The sequence below is a fragment of the Bactrocera tryoni genome, chromosome 4 (assembly GCF_016617805.1).
Source record: "Bactrocera tryoni isolate S06 chromosome 4, CSIRO_BtryS06_freeze2, whole genome shotgun sequence".
NCBI lineage: Eukaryota > Metazoa > Arthropoda > Insecta > Diptera > Tephritidae > Bactrocera > Bactrocera tryoni.
This window is the reverse complement of record NC_052502.1, coordinates 3,138,675-3,153,792: the sequence shown is the minus strand read 5'-3', so window position 1 is coordinate 3,153,792 and position 15,118 is coordinate 3,138,675. Positions and strand designations below refer to the sequence as shown.

Below are 15,118 nucleotides of genomic sequence, written 5' to 3'. Positions count from 1 at the left end.
ATGATATGTACGTAATATGACGGATAATGAAATCTCGATTATCACTTTATCATGCGAGAGTATAAAATGTTCGGTGACACCCGAACTTAGCCCTTCCTTACTTGTTGTTATATAGAGCCATTGACCCTGGTGTCAGGCAGTAGTTGCGTAATTTAACCTTGATGTGACAAACCGGGAATATTACCTTCATATGAGAAAGTTGTACATCTAAGCTGTTAACAATCTACCAGATGTAGTTCTTTGTATCATTAATCCATTGACCGTGCCAATAGGCATCTTTTGACATATCTGGTAGTATCCCCATCTGGAGCGGCGTGTCAGGATCAATTCTGGAATAGAAGTTGCAGTGCTGTAGTATCCAAAACGACAGCTGCGCAATGGGTGGTGGTTTGACTCCAAGTACGCCATTCGCGGAGTGGGAGTTGGTAAAGGTGTTAACGGCTCGACTGTGAATGGCGGTCAGTTTTTGTCGGAGTACTGTCCGATGTGGTCGACGTAGTCAAGGAAAGGGAAGTAAACTTTACTTGTAACATGAAGATTATTATTTTAAATATAGTAGTCATTATACAATTTAATATCATGCTGTAAAAATTTCAAATCGACCTTCTAATATTAAATCCTACTAAATAGAAAAATCACATTACAAATATAAATCGTAGACGTGAGGAGGGTGACATACTTTATTGCAATGTATAATACTGTAGTCAGTGGTACGCGGTGAAGGTCTACATCGCAGTTCTTCCACGTTTCGAATGCCAATGCCAGTAACTTGTTACCTTTGGATTTGATTTCCCCCCTCTGAATCCGCCACTACAAATGTTACACCTAAAATTTTAACAGTCGGAATTGTTTGGCTCTTACAGAACAGAAGCGAGAAAGGTCGAAGAGATAGCCATTTTCTTATGAGCGCTTGCCATCGAATGATGTAATATATTAACTATATTGAGCTCGACATCGTCTGACAGGATAGCTATACCATGATATTCAGGGGAGTATCCATGTGGATCAGACGAAATTGCACAGGCTAGCCCTCATCCATTATCTAGCTAGCAATCCTTACCTACAATCCGGAAAACTTCGGGAAATGACACTAGCCAGTACAAGAATTACACTTGACTGATGGAATGTGCCGACGTATGACAGTCGGATATACGGAACAGACTTAGCGAGGAACCAAGAGTTGCTGAGTGGTCGATTTCATTTTCGAAGTTGGTGGTATTGCCAGTTAACTGCAGTGTAGTGAACGAATATGCGTTACGTTTAAGTTAATTGCTTATTTTGGCGCGAAGTAGTCCCCATTTTTGGTTTAAAAAGCTATTGTGCCCTATGCATACTGTTTCGAGAATTAAGAGAGTAGGTTTAAGAGAAACTATCGAAGAGGGACAATTTAAATAGGCGAAAAAAAAGTAAAGTCATGTAAATAATATCTTTGAATAAGTAATTAGTTAGACATCTAGTAGTGGATTGTATTAATAATTTAAAACAATATTCGGTTTATAGACAAGCGTATTTATTATCAAATGTATCCATCTTAATTGTAATGTTATATATTTAAATGCTTTATGCCTTAGTTAAAGTATTTAGATAAATAGATGACCCACACATAGAATTTAATTGGATCTTGCACCGCGACCTAAGGTCACAAAGGCCCAGTACTTTGATGAATTTCAAGAATTTACTGAGGGCTATTGAGGTAATGTGATCCTTCACCCACACACACTAGTAAATGGAGTTCATCTATCCAAAGATTATTTTTTTCAAAAATTTTAGCTTATGCTTGGTGTACAGTTAGCTTGGCTAAAGTATTGTGTAAACTTCGAGAGAGACAAAACCTTTTAGTATTTGGACCACACGTTCGATTTTAACATCAAGTATTTAAAGAGTCTTCGAATAAAAGTCTTTAAGTATCAGCGTACTTAATGTGTCGATAAATTTGGAGAAGCTTGAAATACTTTACCCATTTCGTCAGAGGTCCTTATGGGCAAAACCAAGACAGTAAGCAATGAAAATCTGCGATATTTTTGGTATTTTTTACATTTATTATTGTAAATCTTTAGTCTCCTATATATGTTGACCTCGTATCGGTGTCCAAATTTTGTATTTCATTATTTTTATTTGCATTTAAAGATATTTGAAGGTCAAGAAAACTATCGTACCACCAACTACATTCCTCCAAGAGATCTTCATCTTGGATGCATTCGTACCAATATATTCTTTCAGTATTCCCACCTATTGATTTGTTCAGCAAACGTCGACGATGATCTCCACGGTATAGAAAATCTATGTAACTTAAAGTATCAAATGCATCGAAGTCCTTTACTATTTCATTGGATTCCATTTCAGTATCAGCATAATCATCGACGGCCTCCATTAATACTCGTACAGATGAGATTATCATGTCGATACGTTGTAAATCAACTTTTTCATGTGGTAGTATCCTAGCTCTTACAGATGCTACTTCTTCTCCTACTCTTTGTTGGATACGAATTAAGGATTGTTTTTTTGCAGCCTCATAAGCTAAATGTTTTTTCTCAAGCCGAGTTTCTCTCTCTAGCTTTTCCTCATCAACACGCTTGCGAGACATTAGAATGCTTAATAAACGATTCAAATTCAACTCATCCCATTTACGTTTCATTCGTTCTGTATATGAAAGGTTTTTCGATTCATCTCTGACAAAATAAAAAATGTAGATGATTAGAAGAAAATAAATTTTTACATAAAATGAACACGTGTTAAAAAATACTTATTCTCATCTCCTCCTTCTTTAACTTTGCGTGTTGCATTTATTATATACTCCTTTTCGAGGCGTTCTAGTTCTTTCCTGGTATCTATTTCGGCCTGACGTTTTGCTTCAATTATATCACGATTATTTTCGAAATACTGATGTTCCCAAGCCTGAATAGATTTTTTACGGTTCTCTTCCTTACTAAAATACTCTTTTACTCTCTGATACAAATGATAATATATTTATATGACAATAATATTATTTTTCACGAACTAACCTCTAATTCTTTTGGCTCTGGGGTATAAAAACTTTGTGGTAACTTCATCATCCGGAAACTACTATTATAATCACCTATCCCAAGTAGCTTCTCCGGTTCTGAAGGGCGATGTTCCGATATCGCCGTAATTATTCCACCACCCAAAATGTCATTGTAGCAGGCATCATCGTCTCGCGCTAAATAATATGGGAAAATTTTATGTTATATAATTTGTAAAACATCCAAAGTTCCATAACATTAAGGTTTATTTTCCGTTTTTTTTTTTTTGTTCTTTAATTATGCTTTCGCAACATGTCGCAGAGATAATAAATATAGTATAAACAAGTAAGGAAGGACTAAGTTCGGGTGCAACCGAACATTTTATACTCACAAGAATCAAAGCCAGGGAAATACTTTAAAGTGTAAAACCAATCACATGGAGAAGAGTCAGCCGGATGTTCGAATATCCTGATATTAGTTATATAGTGGCTAGGCCAAGTTTTCGCTCAAATTTTTCTATTTTAGGCACAAAGATACACTGATATGAGTAAAACACGCTCTCTTATTTGGGATAACTCACATATTGGCCGATATATGCGGTACAAAGTCACCCGGAGGTTGAGGACTTTGTACTCGCAAATTTGGTTGTGGCAGCTTAAGGGGCTTAGGAGATATGTGCATTAAACTTATTAGAGGGCGGGGCCACGCCCACTTTTTCAAAACTTTTTTCCCAAAGGTGCCCCTTGCTCCTGCGATCCTCTGTACCAATTAACACCTATGTATATAGTATATTAATTTAGTGCTTAGTTATGGCATTTTATATGTTTTCGGTTAAAGGCGATTTGTGGCCAATGCAGTGGTCCGATTACGCCCATTTGCATTACATTCATTGGCACATTGATCGTATTGATATTGATCATATTTTTACGGTTAACTTTACATTGTTGAGCTATTTTTGTGAGTCAGTTAAGCTCTGATCAAATCTTTATTTATTACTAGAGGTCCCGTCCACGTTTTACTGTGGCTGATACATAGATAGTCCTACTAATACTATCTATATGATTTCTATTAGTTAGATTATAACTATTAGTTAAGGAGATATAGCATTTGGGTGAAGCAACTTGTGTTAGTTTACAAAAAAAATGAATCAAAGAGCATTTCGTGTGTTAATAAAGCATTGGTTTTTGGGAGAAAAATACCGTTGAATTTGGGCTGTGCACCAGTAAAATTAACCGAGTCCAATCAACAATGGACTGCATATCCATTCCTAATTTTCAGCAATTTTATTATTTTTAGGAAGGATCAATTTGAAATTGTACCCATATACTTCATCGTTCCCGTTTAAATATTGCACTGCTCTGTGCAATGCTTCGAAAAAATTTCGGGTTATCTCAAATTATAATAGACCTTTTTATCAACACTCCAATTATTCCGCTATATTTTTATGCTAGATATCGTGTTTGGTTTGCTATGAATGCATTTGCGTCCTTCCCCCATAATCTAGCAAAGTATCCGCAGTGCCTTGACTACGAAAATGCCTATGCCATTTTTTTGTGATATTATATAAATCTTACGGGTTTGTCCGAAAAAAACTGCCTGGTTCAGGAACAATCTGACGGGTTCGTCCTTAAAAAAACTGTATGGTTCAGGAGTACAATCGGTATAACCTATATACCAAGCATTAATGGATATGAAAATTTTTACTTATTTCTTACTATTTTTGAATTACTAAAAATTTCAAATGATTCTTACATGAATTTTGAACAAAGGCTTATGATTTGAAATATAATTTTTGTATTTATGAATTTTAACATAAAGAGATAAAAAGTAGCCTATGTCCTTACCCTGGTTCTAAACTACCTCCTCACCAATTTTCTGTCAAATCGGTTCAGCCTTTCTTGAGTTATAAATGGTGTAACTAACACGACTTTATTTTATACATGTATATAGATATAACCTTCAATCAATTAATCATGCGTATTGCTTTTTGTTTTTTTTAAGGAATGTTGGGGGGTTTACATTTCCTAATATTAAGATAATTCTTTTTATACTCTCGCAACAAAGTTGCTAAGGAGAGTATTATAGTTTTGTTCACATAACGGTTGTTTGTAAGTCCTAAAACTAAAAGAGTCAGATATAGGGTTATATATACCAAAGTGATCAGGGTGACGAGTGGAGTTGAAATCCGGATGTCTGTCTGTCCGTCCGTCCGTGCAAGCTGTAACTTGAGTAAAAATTGAGATATCATGATGAAACTTGGTACACGTATTTCTTGGCTCCATAAAAAGGTTAAGTTCGAAGATGGGCAAAATCGGCCCACTGCCACGCCCACAAAATGGCGAAAACCGAAAACCTATAAAGTGTCATAACTAAGCCATAAATAAAGATATTAAAGTGAAATTTGGCACAAAGGATCGCATTAGGGAGGAGCATATTTGGACGTAACTTTTTTGAAAAAGTGGGCGTGGCCCCGCCCCCTACTAAGTTTTTTGTACATATCTCGGAAACTACTATAGCTATGTCAACCAAACTCTATAAAATCGTTTCCTTCAGGCATTTCCATATACAGTTCAAAAATGGAAGAAATCGGATAATAACCACGCCCACCTCCCATACAAAGGTTATGTTGAAAATCACTAAAAGTGCGTTAACCGACTAACAAAAACCGTCAGAAACACTAAATTTTACGGAAGAAATGCCAGAAAGAAGCTGCACCCAGGTTTTTTTTAAAAATTGAAAATGAGCGTGGCGTCGCCCACTTATGGACCAAAAACCATATCTCAGGAACTACTTAACCGATTTCAATGAAATTCGGCATGTAATATTTTCTTAACACCCTGATGACATGTACAAAATATGGGTGAAATCGGTTCACAACCACGCCTTCTTCCAATATAACGCTATTTTGAATTCCATCTGATGCCTTCTCTGTATAATATATACATTAGGAAATAATGATGATAGCGGAATAAAACTTTACACAAATACGGTATTTGAAAAATATGTAAATGACTGATAATGAAATCTCGATTATCACTTTATCGTGCGAGAGTATAAAATGTTCGGTGACACCCGAACTTAGCCCTTCCTTACTTGTTATTATAGCAATTACCTAAAATATCCCAAGCCTCCATATTTCCATCAATACGAGTGAGATATAAAATTCCAGGCCGCGATTCACTCCATGTAACAGCTGTTAAATCTGCGGAGCATTTTCTCCAAAATATTGGCGAATAATTAAAATTTTCTTTCCACACAGCAAATATAGTCCGACCTATTGAAACAAATACAACTGGATAAAATGGATTTTTCCTTATTGCAATTACTGGTCCATCATGAACTCTAGCAAAATTTATTGATTTAGAAACGTTCTCGCGGCATTCTTCATCAGCATATGAACCTAACCAATTCAGTCTTTCAATGTGTCCATAAAATGATGAAGTTATAACTGACTGTCTGATTTCCTTTGGATTAATTGGTTCTAAAATCGTAGCAAAATTATTCGAATTTACTCTTTTTTTTGCAGAATCTGGAATCTTGCAATGAAATACAGATGAATCGCAAAATATAGATGTTATTGGTTCATTAAACACAACAGTAAATATTGGTTTTAGCACTTTATTTTTATAGATGGACTCGCTCTGTGTCAGAGCTTTGGGTTGGTCATGTCTTAATGTTCCAGCTTGAAGTTTCTTATCATTCGTTGAATCCAAATCCCAGAAAGAAATTGTTCCATCCACAGAGCAAGTGAGAAAGAATTTATGGACAATCTCTTTATTTGGATCATTTAGAGTCTTTCCAAAAGAATTTACATAAAAATGTTGACCCAGCCAATATATACCAGTAATTGAAGACTTTTGTGATACCTCTAAAGCTGATGACATGACGGGCGGTACAATAGCATCTTCATTTATCTGTATTGTCCATTTTAAAAAATCAGCTATTAAAACACGATATTTCGATTGTGCCGCTGTTAGTATTTCTTCCGCGTCAAGCTTTTCTGCCCGACCTTGTAAATCCCAAGCAATTATTTGACCATTTTTACCTCCACCAAATAAAAGATTGGGGTCATGTGGACAAAATGATAGAACGGTCACTTCTTGAGATGTTTCAAACTCTAATTTGTAATTTAAATTATCAGCGAAACTCCACATTAATATCGGATTTGGCTGTAATACAGCCCGTTGAACTACATCCACATGTCGTGAGACTAAAAGTTATTAAGCATTAATGACATAAATTTTTATACCAAAATCTATAAAAAAAATATGTACTTAATTCAACTGTAGCAGGAGTATTAAATGTATAAGAGGTTGCAATTAATCCCGACAAAGAGGAATACCAATCGATCCCACAAACGTAGCGCTCATAGCTTTTGGAAATATTGGCAAAACACAAGGTTTCTTCTAAATGTGGAGTGGTATAGTGTTCAATCGGTTTATTACAAATGTATGCATAATCATTACTAAAAATATGAAAAAAAACATATATAGTAAGTTAAAAATGAGAATAGCAGTGTAATAATTAAATGATGAGGGGGACCTCATTCCGCATTTAAGATTAATATTGTTGTAGATGTCTAGCAAAGCGAATAATTAACAAGATTTTAGTCAAAAATAGGTATATTCACTAATTCAGTTGTAAGCGTTCAGCTCCGATGTTACTTATTTTCGGTCAATGTTTTAATTAAATACTTAATTAGGCAATCAGAATATAAATCATTTAAATTTAAAATTCCTTTAAAAATGAGCCCATAACTTACCGATACATATCAATTTGATTAAACTCAAGGGTGTCCAGTAACAGTCGAATATTAGATGACATTACGGGCTGTGGCTTAGGTGTTCGGGGTTCTATTGGAGATGGGGTTGGATTTCGGCTGGACCCATGTATTTGATCCTTCGAGGTCTCGTCTTCTGATGTTTCATCCAATTCATCTTTGTTTTAAAAAGTTATTGAAATTTAATTATTATGGTCTTATAAATATGTTATTCAAAAACCTTCATCATTTATTTCATATAGATATTGTGCCCAGGCATTTGTTGGAAATGTAGGGTCGGTTTGCTGTTCAAGATCTATTAAAGTTGGAGCGGATTGTACTCCAATGGTAACTCGACGCCGCATAACATTTTCAAATTTTATTAAATCACTAGGTAATAGCTCTACATATCCATCTCGTATATCCGAAGATTTTCGTAAAGAAAATTCTTTGAGCTCAGGTATCCTTAAAGGATAGACACTCTGCACTTCGACCTCTAACGGACTTGAGTGGGCTTGCTCTATGGTCATATTTACTTCATTTTCACTACCTAGCGATATCCATCTACGAGGCTTTTTTATCAAACGTTTGTTTACAAGCCAACGCTCATATAGCTCCATATTTCGAATTATTGTTAATGCTATTTTCGCGTCGGCAGGACTTAAAAAAACAATGAATGGATCACCCTCAGGAACATCATCTTGGTTCTCTGTTAAAATTGGTGTGTAACCAAACAATAAATGGTCCTCTAAATTAAACCCTTCAAGAGCTGAGCTCATAAAATCACCATCCTCTATATTTTCAAATTGGTCTATTAAATTTTTATATTTTATTTGTTTCCAAGGAAATTCTTGAGTAACGTTTAATCCAACTAAAAGTTGTAAACGTCGCTGCACATTTTCTCTGCAAGTTAAAGTCATGTTAATATTATTATATTATATATGTATTTATATATAAATACTTCAGGATTATTTGATGACAGGATGGCAAACTAAAAAGACTTCGCCAAGCTTCAGCAATATCATAGTTATGCTCTGGGTTGCCTTCATCATCTGAATCAGGTTCCCGCCACTTCTTAACTTGCAGTTTACCTGTCGTTACTCTTTAAATTGTAAAAATAAGAAACATTTAAATCAAAGCCTTAAATAAATTATCCCTACAAATGAACATCGGAGTCTTCTTCTGCAGGAATATCATCTTGTTCAGTAATCACAGTATTCACTGTGGTCGGCTTGGCTAAATGAGACTTTGATGGTTTTCTACGCGATTGCGGTTTAAAGTTCAAGCTGGTAATAGACTTCGACATTTTCTTCTTAAAAATTAATTCGAAAGAGTCTTTTTTTATATAGGAAATAAAATGTTCAAATTAAAAACTTACAATTAGGATATTATTGACTGAAGAATAACACAAAAATCAAAAAATTGTTTCATGTTGATTTTCGATGGAATTCTATGGCAACAAAAACTGTTTTTTTTTTTTTAAGCAAAAGTAGAGTAATGTGTATAAAATTGTTTAATGTTGATTTTCGATGGAATTCTATGGCAACAAAAATTGTTTTTTTTTTTTTTAAGCAAAAGTAGAGTAATGTGTATAACTCGAAAAATAAGCTCTTTTATAAATGAAACTTTTTGTTTCCTTATTTTTAAGCGTTGAGTAATTATGTTTATAAAACATAAAACAAAATAGTAAAGGTAGGCCGAGGCCGGCATAACATACATACATAAGTATGTATGTACATATGTGGGTATATAAACATAGAAGTGCTAGCCAAACGCTTCATAATCTTGCATTCTTGAAATTTGCATTGATTAAGAACACGTGAAATATTTTGGGATAAGTAAAAATTTATATTATAAATCAATTTTTGACCTACATATGTATGTGTATAATATAGTACGTCCCTATTATGTGTTAAATTCGATCTTCGCTAGTTATCGAAATTCGAGTGGAATTATGTATCGAATTTTCTATAGAACGAAAGTAACTACGAAACTCCAATGCATTGAAATAATTAGTGCGGAAACTACCTCATACACACGGTGGAATTCATAACATAGAATGTAGATTATAATTATATAATTATTAATCTACATTCTCTGTATGTAGCTTGCAGGGTTGTGAATAAAATAATATGACATTGGAAGCATAACGCTCTGAACACATAGAGCGCGACAGACTGCTAGCGACATCTGTCAAAAATCAAAATACACACGTTCTCAAGTACACATTTATTGAGACAGCTGCACAACTGCATAACAGTTTCCATAAGAACGTGTGTATTTTGATATTTGACAGATGTCGCTTGCAGTCTGTCGGGCTCTATGTGATCAGAGCGTAAACAAGAAGCTTGTGAAAACGACCAGTTAGGTTCACAAATGCACACAAATGTTTTGAAACGGCAGCACTGTTGGTGGGCACTATCAGAGAACGTAAATTTAGAAAAGGCAGAGAACGTATATCGTATAATTTACGTTCTCTGCTAAAACTTTGGAACTAAGTACATGCGTATGAATTTTTTCGTTTCGAGTGCAGTTTTGGTTTTACGGAAAAGGTAAAATTTTAGTAATTCTAAATATTTGACTCTCAACGTTGACTTATTCTAGCTTGCCTCGACCTTTAACCAATATTGCGAAAATGTCTAGTGAAGTTGAGAAGGCACAAACAGCGGGTGCCGCCGAAGATACTATTTTCGGAAAAATTTTACGAAAGGAAATTCCATGCAATTTCATATATGAGGATGAGAAGGTTAACTTATAAACTTTTTTACAACGGGTTTTACTATTTCTTGTTTTTAGTGCGTCGCATTTCATGATATCAATGCTCAGGCACCTACACACTTTCTTGTAATACCTAGGAAGCCCATCGTGCAACTATCGCAAGCAAGCGGAGATGACAGTCAATTACTAGGCCATCTTATGTTAGTAGGTGCAAAAGTAGCCAAAGATCTAGGATTGGACAAAGGCTACAGAGTTGTTATAAACAACGGTCAACACGGAGCACAATCTGTTTATCATTTGCATCTGCATTTTCTCGGAGGACGTCAAATGCAATGGCCTCCAGGCTAAGGTTTTCGATAAAAAGTAAATCAGATAATAAAAAATAAAAAAAGATCATTACAAATACTCCATTCTAAAGTACTTTTTATTAAGGATATGATAAAGGTAACCTCTTACATAAGTATACATACAATACATTTTCAAAATAGTGTCTCCTTTTATTCTTGGTATTTTTTAATCAAGTAAATTGCGAGCTTATTCTATTCCCAACTTCTGCACTTGCATGTTTTCTTCTATCTGAGGATGCATTGGGCAGGTCGCGAGAATGATTTTTTTTCTCAATTACACGGTCGAAAAAACGAGATAGTTTTACGGCATCAGTTGTTCCTGCAGCAAAACTACGAGAATCTCTACAATTTAACCATATTTCTTCCGAGCCACAATGCTCAGCTGTAATGTTGTCCATGTATTTTTGGAATAAAACGTTAAATTTACTTTACTTACCGATCGAACCAATTTTTTGAAGTTGGTTTGATTTCCGTTTTTCCTCTGAAAGGTCTAGCTTTGCACCAACTACTAGCATGGGAAGTTGTGTCGATCCTAAAAATTGCTCTGGATCAAATGTATTGTCGCAACTTAAATTCCTAATATCTTTTCCATTTTTATTAAGGATTTCAAAAAGCCAATCCCGTAAATTCTCTTGACTTTTACGATTTGTTAAGTCATGAACTAGAATAATTCCATGTAAAGTTGTATAAAACACACCTCTCGTATTTCTATGGCTTAAGGACCCACCAACATCAAACAGTTCAATAAAATACGTTTTTTGAAGAGGGGTCCCCTCCTTATATTCGTGAAGCTTGACTTCTATATTGCATCCGACAGTCCATCCTGGACGGGTTAACGGTTCACTATGTGCTATCAAGTGTGTTAAACATGTTTTTCCGACTCCTAAAAGAGAATATCGCATATAAAATACACAGCGATAAACGCAACCAATAAAAGAAAACATACATACCTGAATCTCCTACTATAAGCACTCTAGCTTTCTCAATGTTATTCGCCATCACCATTCATGAAAATATATGTTTGTTCGCAAATATTAAATTTAGTTAAATAATTCGAATATGAATAATTATTAAAAATTAGCCATCTTTTATCGAACTATTGGAATCAAATCTTTGATTTTAAAATACTTATGTATATATGGGTTCGTTTTAATCAATTAAGGGGGATCAAAACATAATCAGCTGTTCTATTGCTATAGAGGGAAATAAAAATTAACGAATTCGCTGTTATTGCCACCTCGGTGCATTATGGCTTATTCACATAGAACTTTTGAACGGGTCTTTACGGGGCATCTCCACAGGCAAAAATTTATGGCATACTAACTGTCAAATCTATTGCTATTGCCATTCCCAAATCTGCATGTGGGTATTTGTTATCATAACACAATCATTGGCGAAAAGCCGTCTAATTAGTATTCCATATATTGCTTTCCATAAGCAATAGGGAGTCTTCATAGGCAATAGGCACGGCAATACAGTTAGCATAACATAAATTTTATCCTGTCGAGATGCCCCGTTACTGTTGATCTTTTGATCCAAGCAAATATGATTTTTTGGTCGTTCACCAAGTAATCTCATTTTTTAGTGCAAATTTTTATTGTGTAAAATATTTTATTAAAGTTTATATTCTTAATTTTGATCCAATACCTTTTGTCATGCTTCGGGCAGAGATTAATTCCACGCTCATAAAATTGTTTATCCTTGTAAGCAGCACTCAACTTGTCCAGCTGATCACAATACAATTCAGAATTTCTTTCAAATCCCACTCAAAAATACCCTTCAACTATCGACCTTCGAAATGGAACAATACGCTTCAAAAATGGATAATTTCTTTAACGTTTGATAAGCAACTCACTGTCGTTAATGCGACGAGCAAATTTCATTCTGTAAGAACCTGTGGAATCCATATGTCAAACTTCGTCGATTGATCTTAGATGTTTAATATGCTTTTGAACGGTCGCCTTAGACAAATTTAATCTGCCAACAATCTCACCAATTGTTATTCGACGATTTTCAACGACCAACGACTTCATTTGCATTGGCGCTAGGTTAACACATCTTGTCCGTATACATTATAAAATTTTCGCCTTGCTTGAACTGAATTTTTACCCTTTTGAGTGTAAACCAGTAAAATATGCCGAAAATGCTATTTTCGATCTACCGTCTTCGATAAGGCAGCAAACAAAAACTTTTCCAAACAATTTCAAACATTTTTTTACAACCAAGCCTTACTTAACGGTAAAGCCGATAAGTGTGAGTGTTCAAAATTGAACATGTTCGTTTTCTTAAATAAGTTAAGTTAAGAAATTTGTAATGCTTAAGATCATGAAAACATATACAGTCCACCAATTTTTTTAAATAATCATTTCTTTTCCTCGACAATATGTTCACATATCATTAAACATGCTTACTTATCAGCAAAGCCGAAATTCTACTAAATATAAATATCTATTTATATATTAATATACATGCATACATACATATATACATAATGCATTTACATGCAAGGCACATCTAATAATAATAAAAATGCACGGGGACACAAGTCATAAATTTACAGATGAGATAACATTAAACACACACACACACATGTATTAAATTATACACTTGAAAACAACCCTATGTAGCATAAAACATATCAAGCAGCATAAGCAATATGCTGCAATACATACAAACATATACCCATATACACATACACATATATTTAGTTATTTAAGATAGTTTTAAAAATTGTATATAAGCGACGAAACTACCAAATAATAATCAGAATGAATAAATTCTCACTCACACAAAGACGTTTTATTTCAAACAGTGAGGTTGGCCACGAAAAAATTCAGTAAGATCAGCTGGATTAAAAATGGTTTATCTCTAAAAGACCTATTACTTTTATATGTAGACTTTTTTCAAATTAACTTAAAAGTTATGTGAAAATATCAAATAACCAAGTTTTTAGTTTTTTTTTATTGTTATCATGTCCAAAAAATTTGTTTTTTACGATCTCGACTCAAAATTTCATGGGTCGAAATAAGTAAATTTGGAGAAATTACAACCATAACCTCTTAATAATCAGAGAATTTAACTTATTAACCATGGCGCTGGAGAGAATATAATAAATCGTGCATTTTGATATTCTATTGATCATTTGTTGGAATCAGTCAAATGAGATATGTGATATAGTTATCCTTATCACATATCTCCCATACAACCGATTATGCAGACTTTTTAAACATTCATTAGCTTAATACATTTGTTTATATCTAATTTTGTACACTCTTGCTACATGTTTCTGCAGATTATAATAGTTTTGTTCACCTAACGCTTGTTTGTATCACCTAAAACTAATTCAGTCAGATTTTGGGTTATATATATAGTATGTATATAAATGATCAGAACGATGAGAACCCGAGTGACTGTCTGACTGTCCGTCCGTGTAAGCCGTAACTTGAGAAAAACTTTAAATATCGTAAGAAACTTGGTATATATGATATGTTCCTTGACAAAAAAGTAAGAACGAGTTCATAGTTGGGCGTAATCGGACCACTGCCACGCCCACAAAATCCTATTAAAAAAAAAACCTATAAGGTACCATAACCAAGCACTAAATTAAGATATAACAAGTAAGGAAGGGCTAAGTTCGGGTGTCACCGAACATTTTATACTCTCGCACGATAAAGTGATAATCGAGATTTCATTATCCGTCATTTACATATTTTTCAAATACCGTATTTGTGTAAAGTTTTATTCCGCTATCATCATTCGTTCCTAATGTATATACTCGTATTATACAGAGAAGGCATCAGATGGAATTCAAAATAGCGTTATATTGAAAAAAGGCGTGGTTCTTAACCGATTTCACCCATATTTTGTACATGTCATCAGGGTGTTAAGAAAATGTTGCATACCGAATTTCATTGAAATCGGTCTAGTAGTTCCCGAGATATGGTTTTTGGTCCATAAGTGGGCGAGGCCCATTTTCAATTTTTAAAAAAAGCCTGGGTGCAGCTTCCTTCTGCAATTTCTTCCGTAAAATTTAGTGTTTCTGACGTTTTTTGTTAGTCGGTTAACGCACTTTTAGTGATTTTCAACATAACCTTTGTATGGAAGGTGGGCGTGGTTATTATCCGATTTCTTCCATTTTTGAACTGTATATGGAAACGCCTGAACGAAATGACTCTATAGAGTTTGGTTGACATAGCTATAGTAGTTTCCGAGATATGTACAAAAAATTAGTAAGGGGCGGGGCCATGCCTACTTTTCCCAAAAAATTACTTCCAAATATGCCTCTCCCTAACGCGATCCTTTGTGCCAATTTC

General features: G+C 34.4%; 3 protein-coding genes across 4 annotated transcripts; 1 reads left to right on the top strand and 2 right to left on the bottom strand.

The window, feature by feature from the left end:
• Positions 1-1,980: 1,980 nt before the first annotated feature.
• LOC120776042 (dynein intermediate chain 3, axonemal) lies at positions 1,981-9,191 on the bottom strand. Its single transcript, XM_040106487.1, has 10 exons — positions 9,119-9,191; positions 8,901-9,075; positions 8,702-8,842; positions 7,982-8,643; positions 7,744-7,918; positions 7,256-7,446; positions 6,094-7,191; positions 3,003-3,178; positions 2,744-2,946; positions 1,981-2,669 (listed from the first exon to the last, which is right to left on the bottom strand). Exons 2-10 carry the CDS (start codon positions 9,044-9,046, stop codon positions 2,054-2,056), a joined length of 3,408 nt encoding a protein of 1,135 aa, XP_039962421.1. The 5' UTR covers positions 9,047-9,075; positions 9,119-9,191; the 3' UTR covers positions 1,981-2,053.
• Positions 9,192-10,181: 990 nt separating this feature from the next.
• LOC120775606 (histidine triad nucleotide-binding protein 1) lies at positions 10,182-10,868 on the top strand. Its single transcript, XM_040105847.1, has 3 exons — positions 10,182-10,292; positions 10,345-10,486; positions 10,537-10,868. The coding sequence occupies exons 1-3, from the start codon at positions 10,243-10,245 to the stop codon at positions 10,804-10,806; spliced, it is 462 nt and encodes a 153-aa protein (XP_039961781.1). The 5' UTR covers positions 10,182-10,242; the 3' UTR covers positions 10,807-10,868.
• Positions 10,862-11,963, bottom strand: LOC120775605 (rab-like protein 3). Of its 2 annotated transcripts, XM_040105846.1 has the most exons (4): positions 11,756-11,963; positions 11,533-11,688; positions 11,242-11,466; positions 10,862-11,187 (listed from the first exon to the last, which is right to left on the bottom strand). In XM_040105846.1, the coding sequence occupies exons 1-4, from the start codon at positions 11,808-11,810 to the stop codon at positions 10,976-10,978; spliced, it is 648 nt and encodes a 215-aa protein (XP_039961780.1). In that variant the 5' UTR covers positions 11,811-11,963; the 3' UTR covers positions 10,862-10,975. The 2 variants fall into 2 exon arrangements, with proteins under 2 accessions (XP_039961780.1, XP_039961779.1); XM_040105845.1 differs by having other exon boundaries at positions 11,242-11,688; positions 11,756-11,960.
• Between the last annotated feature and the right edge of the window lie 3,155 nt (positions 11,964-15,118).

What these genes read in the sequence shown, in the direction of transcription:
- LOC120776042 (XM_040106487.1), bottom strand. Translation starts at nt 9,046, where the DNA reads ATGTCGAAGTCTATTACCAGCTTGAACTTTAAACCGCAATCGCGTAGA. An exon ending in GAAGACTCCGATGTTCATTT is followed by an intron (nt 8,843 to 8,900) that starts GTAGGGATAATT and finishes TACAATTTAAAG; the next exon opens with AGTAACGACAGGTAAACTGC. An exon ending in TGTCATCAAATAATCCTGAA is followed by an intron (nt 8,644 to 8,701) that starts GTATTTATATAT and finishes TTTAACTTGCAG; the next exon opens with AGAAAATGTGCAGCGACGTT.
- LOC120775606 (XM_040105847.1), top strand. Translation starts at nt 10,243, where the DNA reads ATGCGTATGAATTTTTTCGTTTCGAGTGCAGTTTTGGTTTTACGGAAA. An exon ending in GTTTTGGTTTTACGGAAAAG is followed by an intron (nt 10,293 to 10,344) that starts GTAAAATTTTAG and finishes GACTTATTCTAG; the next exon opens with CTTGCCTCGACCTTTAACCA. An exon ending in TCATATATGAGGATGAGAAG is followed by an intron (nt 10,487 to 10,536) that starts GTTAACTTATAA and finishes TCTTGTTTTTAG; the next exon opens with TGCGTCGCATTTCATGATAT.
- LOC120775605 (XM_040105845.1), bottom strand. Translation starts at nt 11,810, where the DNA reads ATGGTGATGGCGAATAACATTGAGAAAGCTAGAGTGCTTATAGTAGGA. An exon ending in GCTTATAGTAGGAGATTCAG is followed by an intron (nt 11,689 to 11,755) that starts GTATGTATGTTT and finishes ATTCTCTTTTAG; the next exon opens with GAGTCGGAAAAACATGTTTA. An exon ending in TCAAAAAATTGGTTCGATCG is followed by an intron (nt 11,188 to 11,241) that starts GTAAGTAAAGTA and finishes ACAACATTACAG; the next exon opens with CTGAGCATTGTGGCTCGGAA.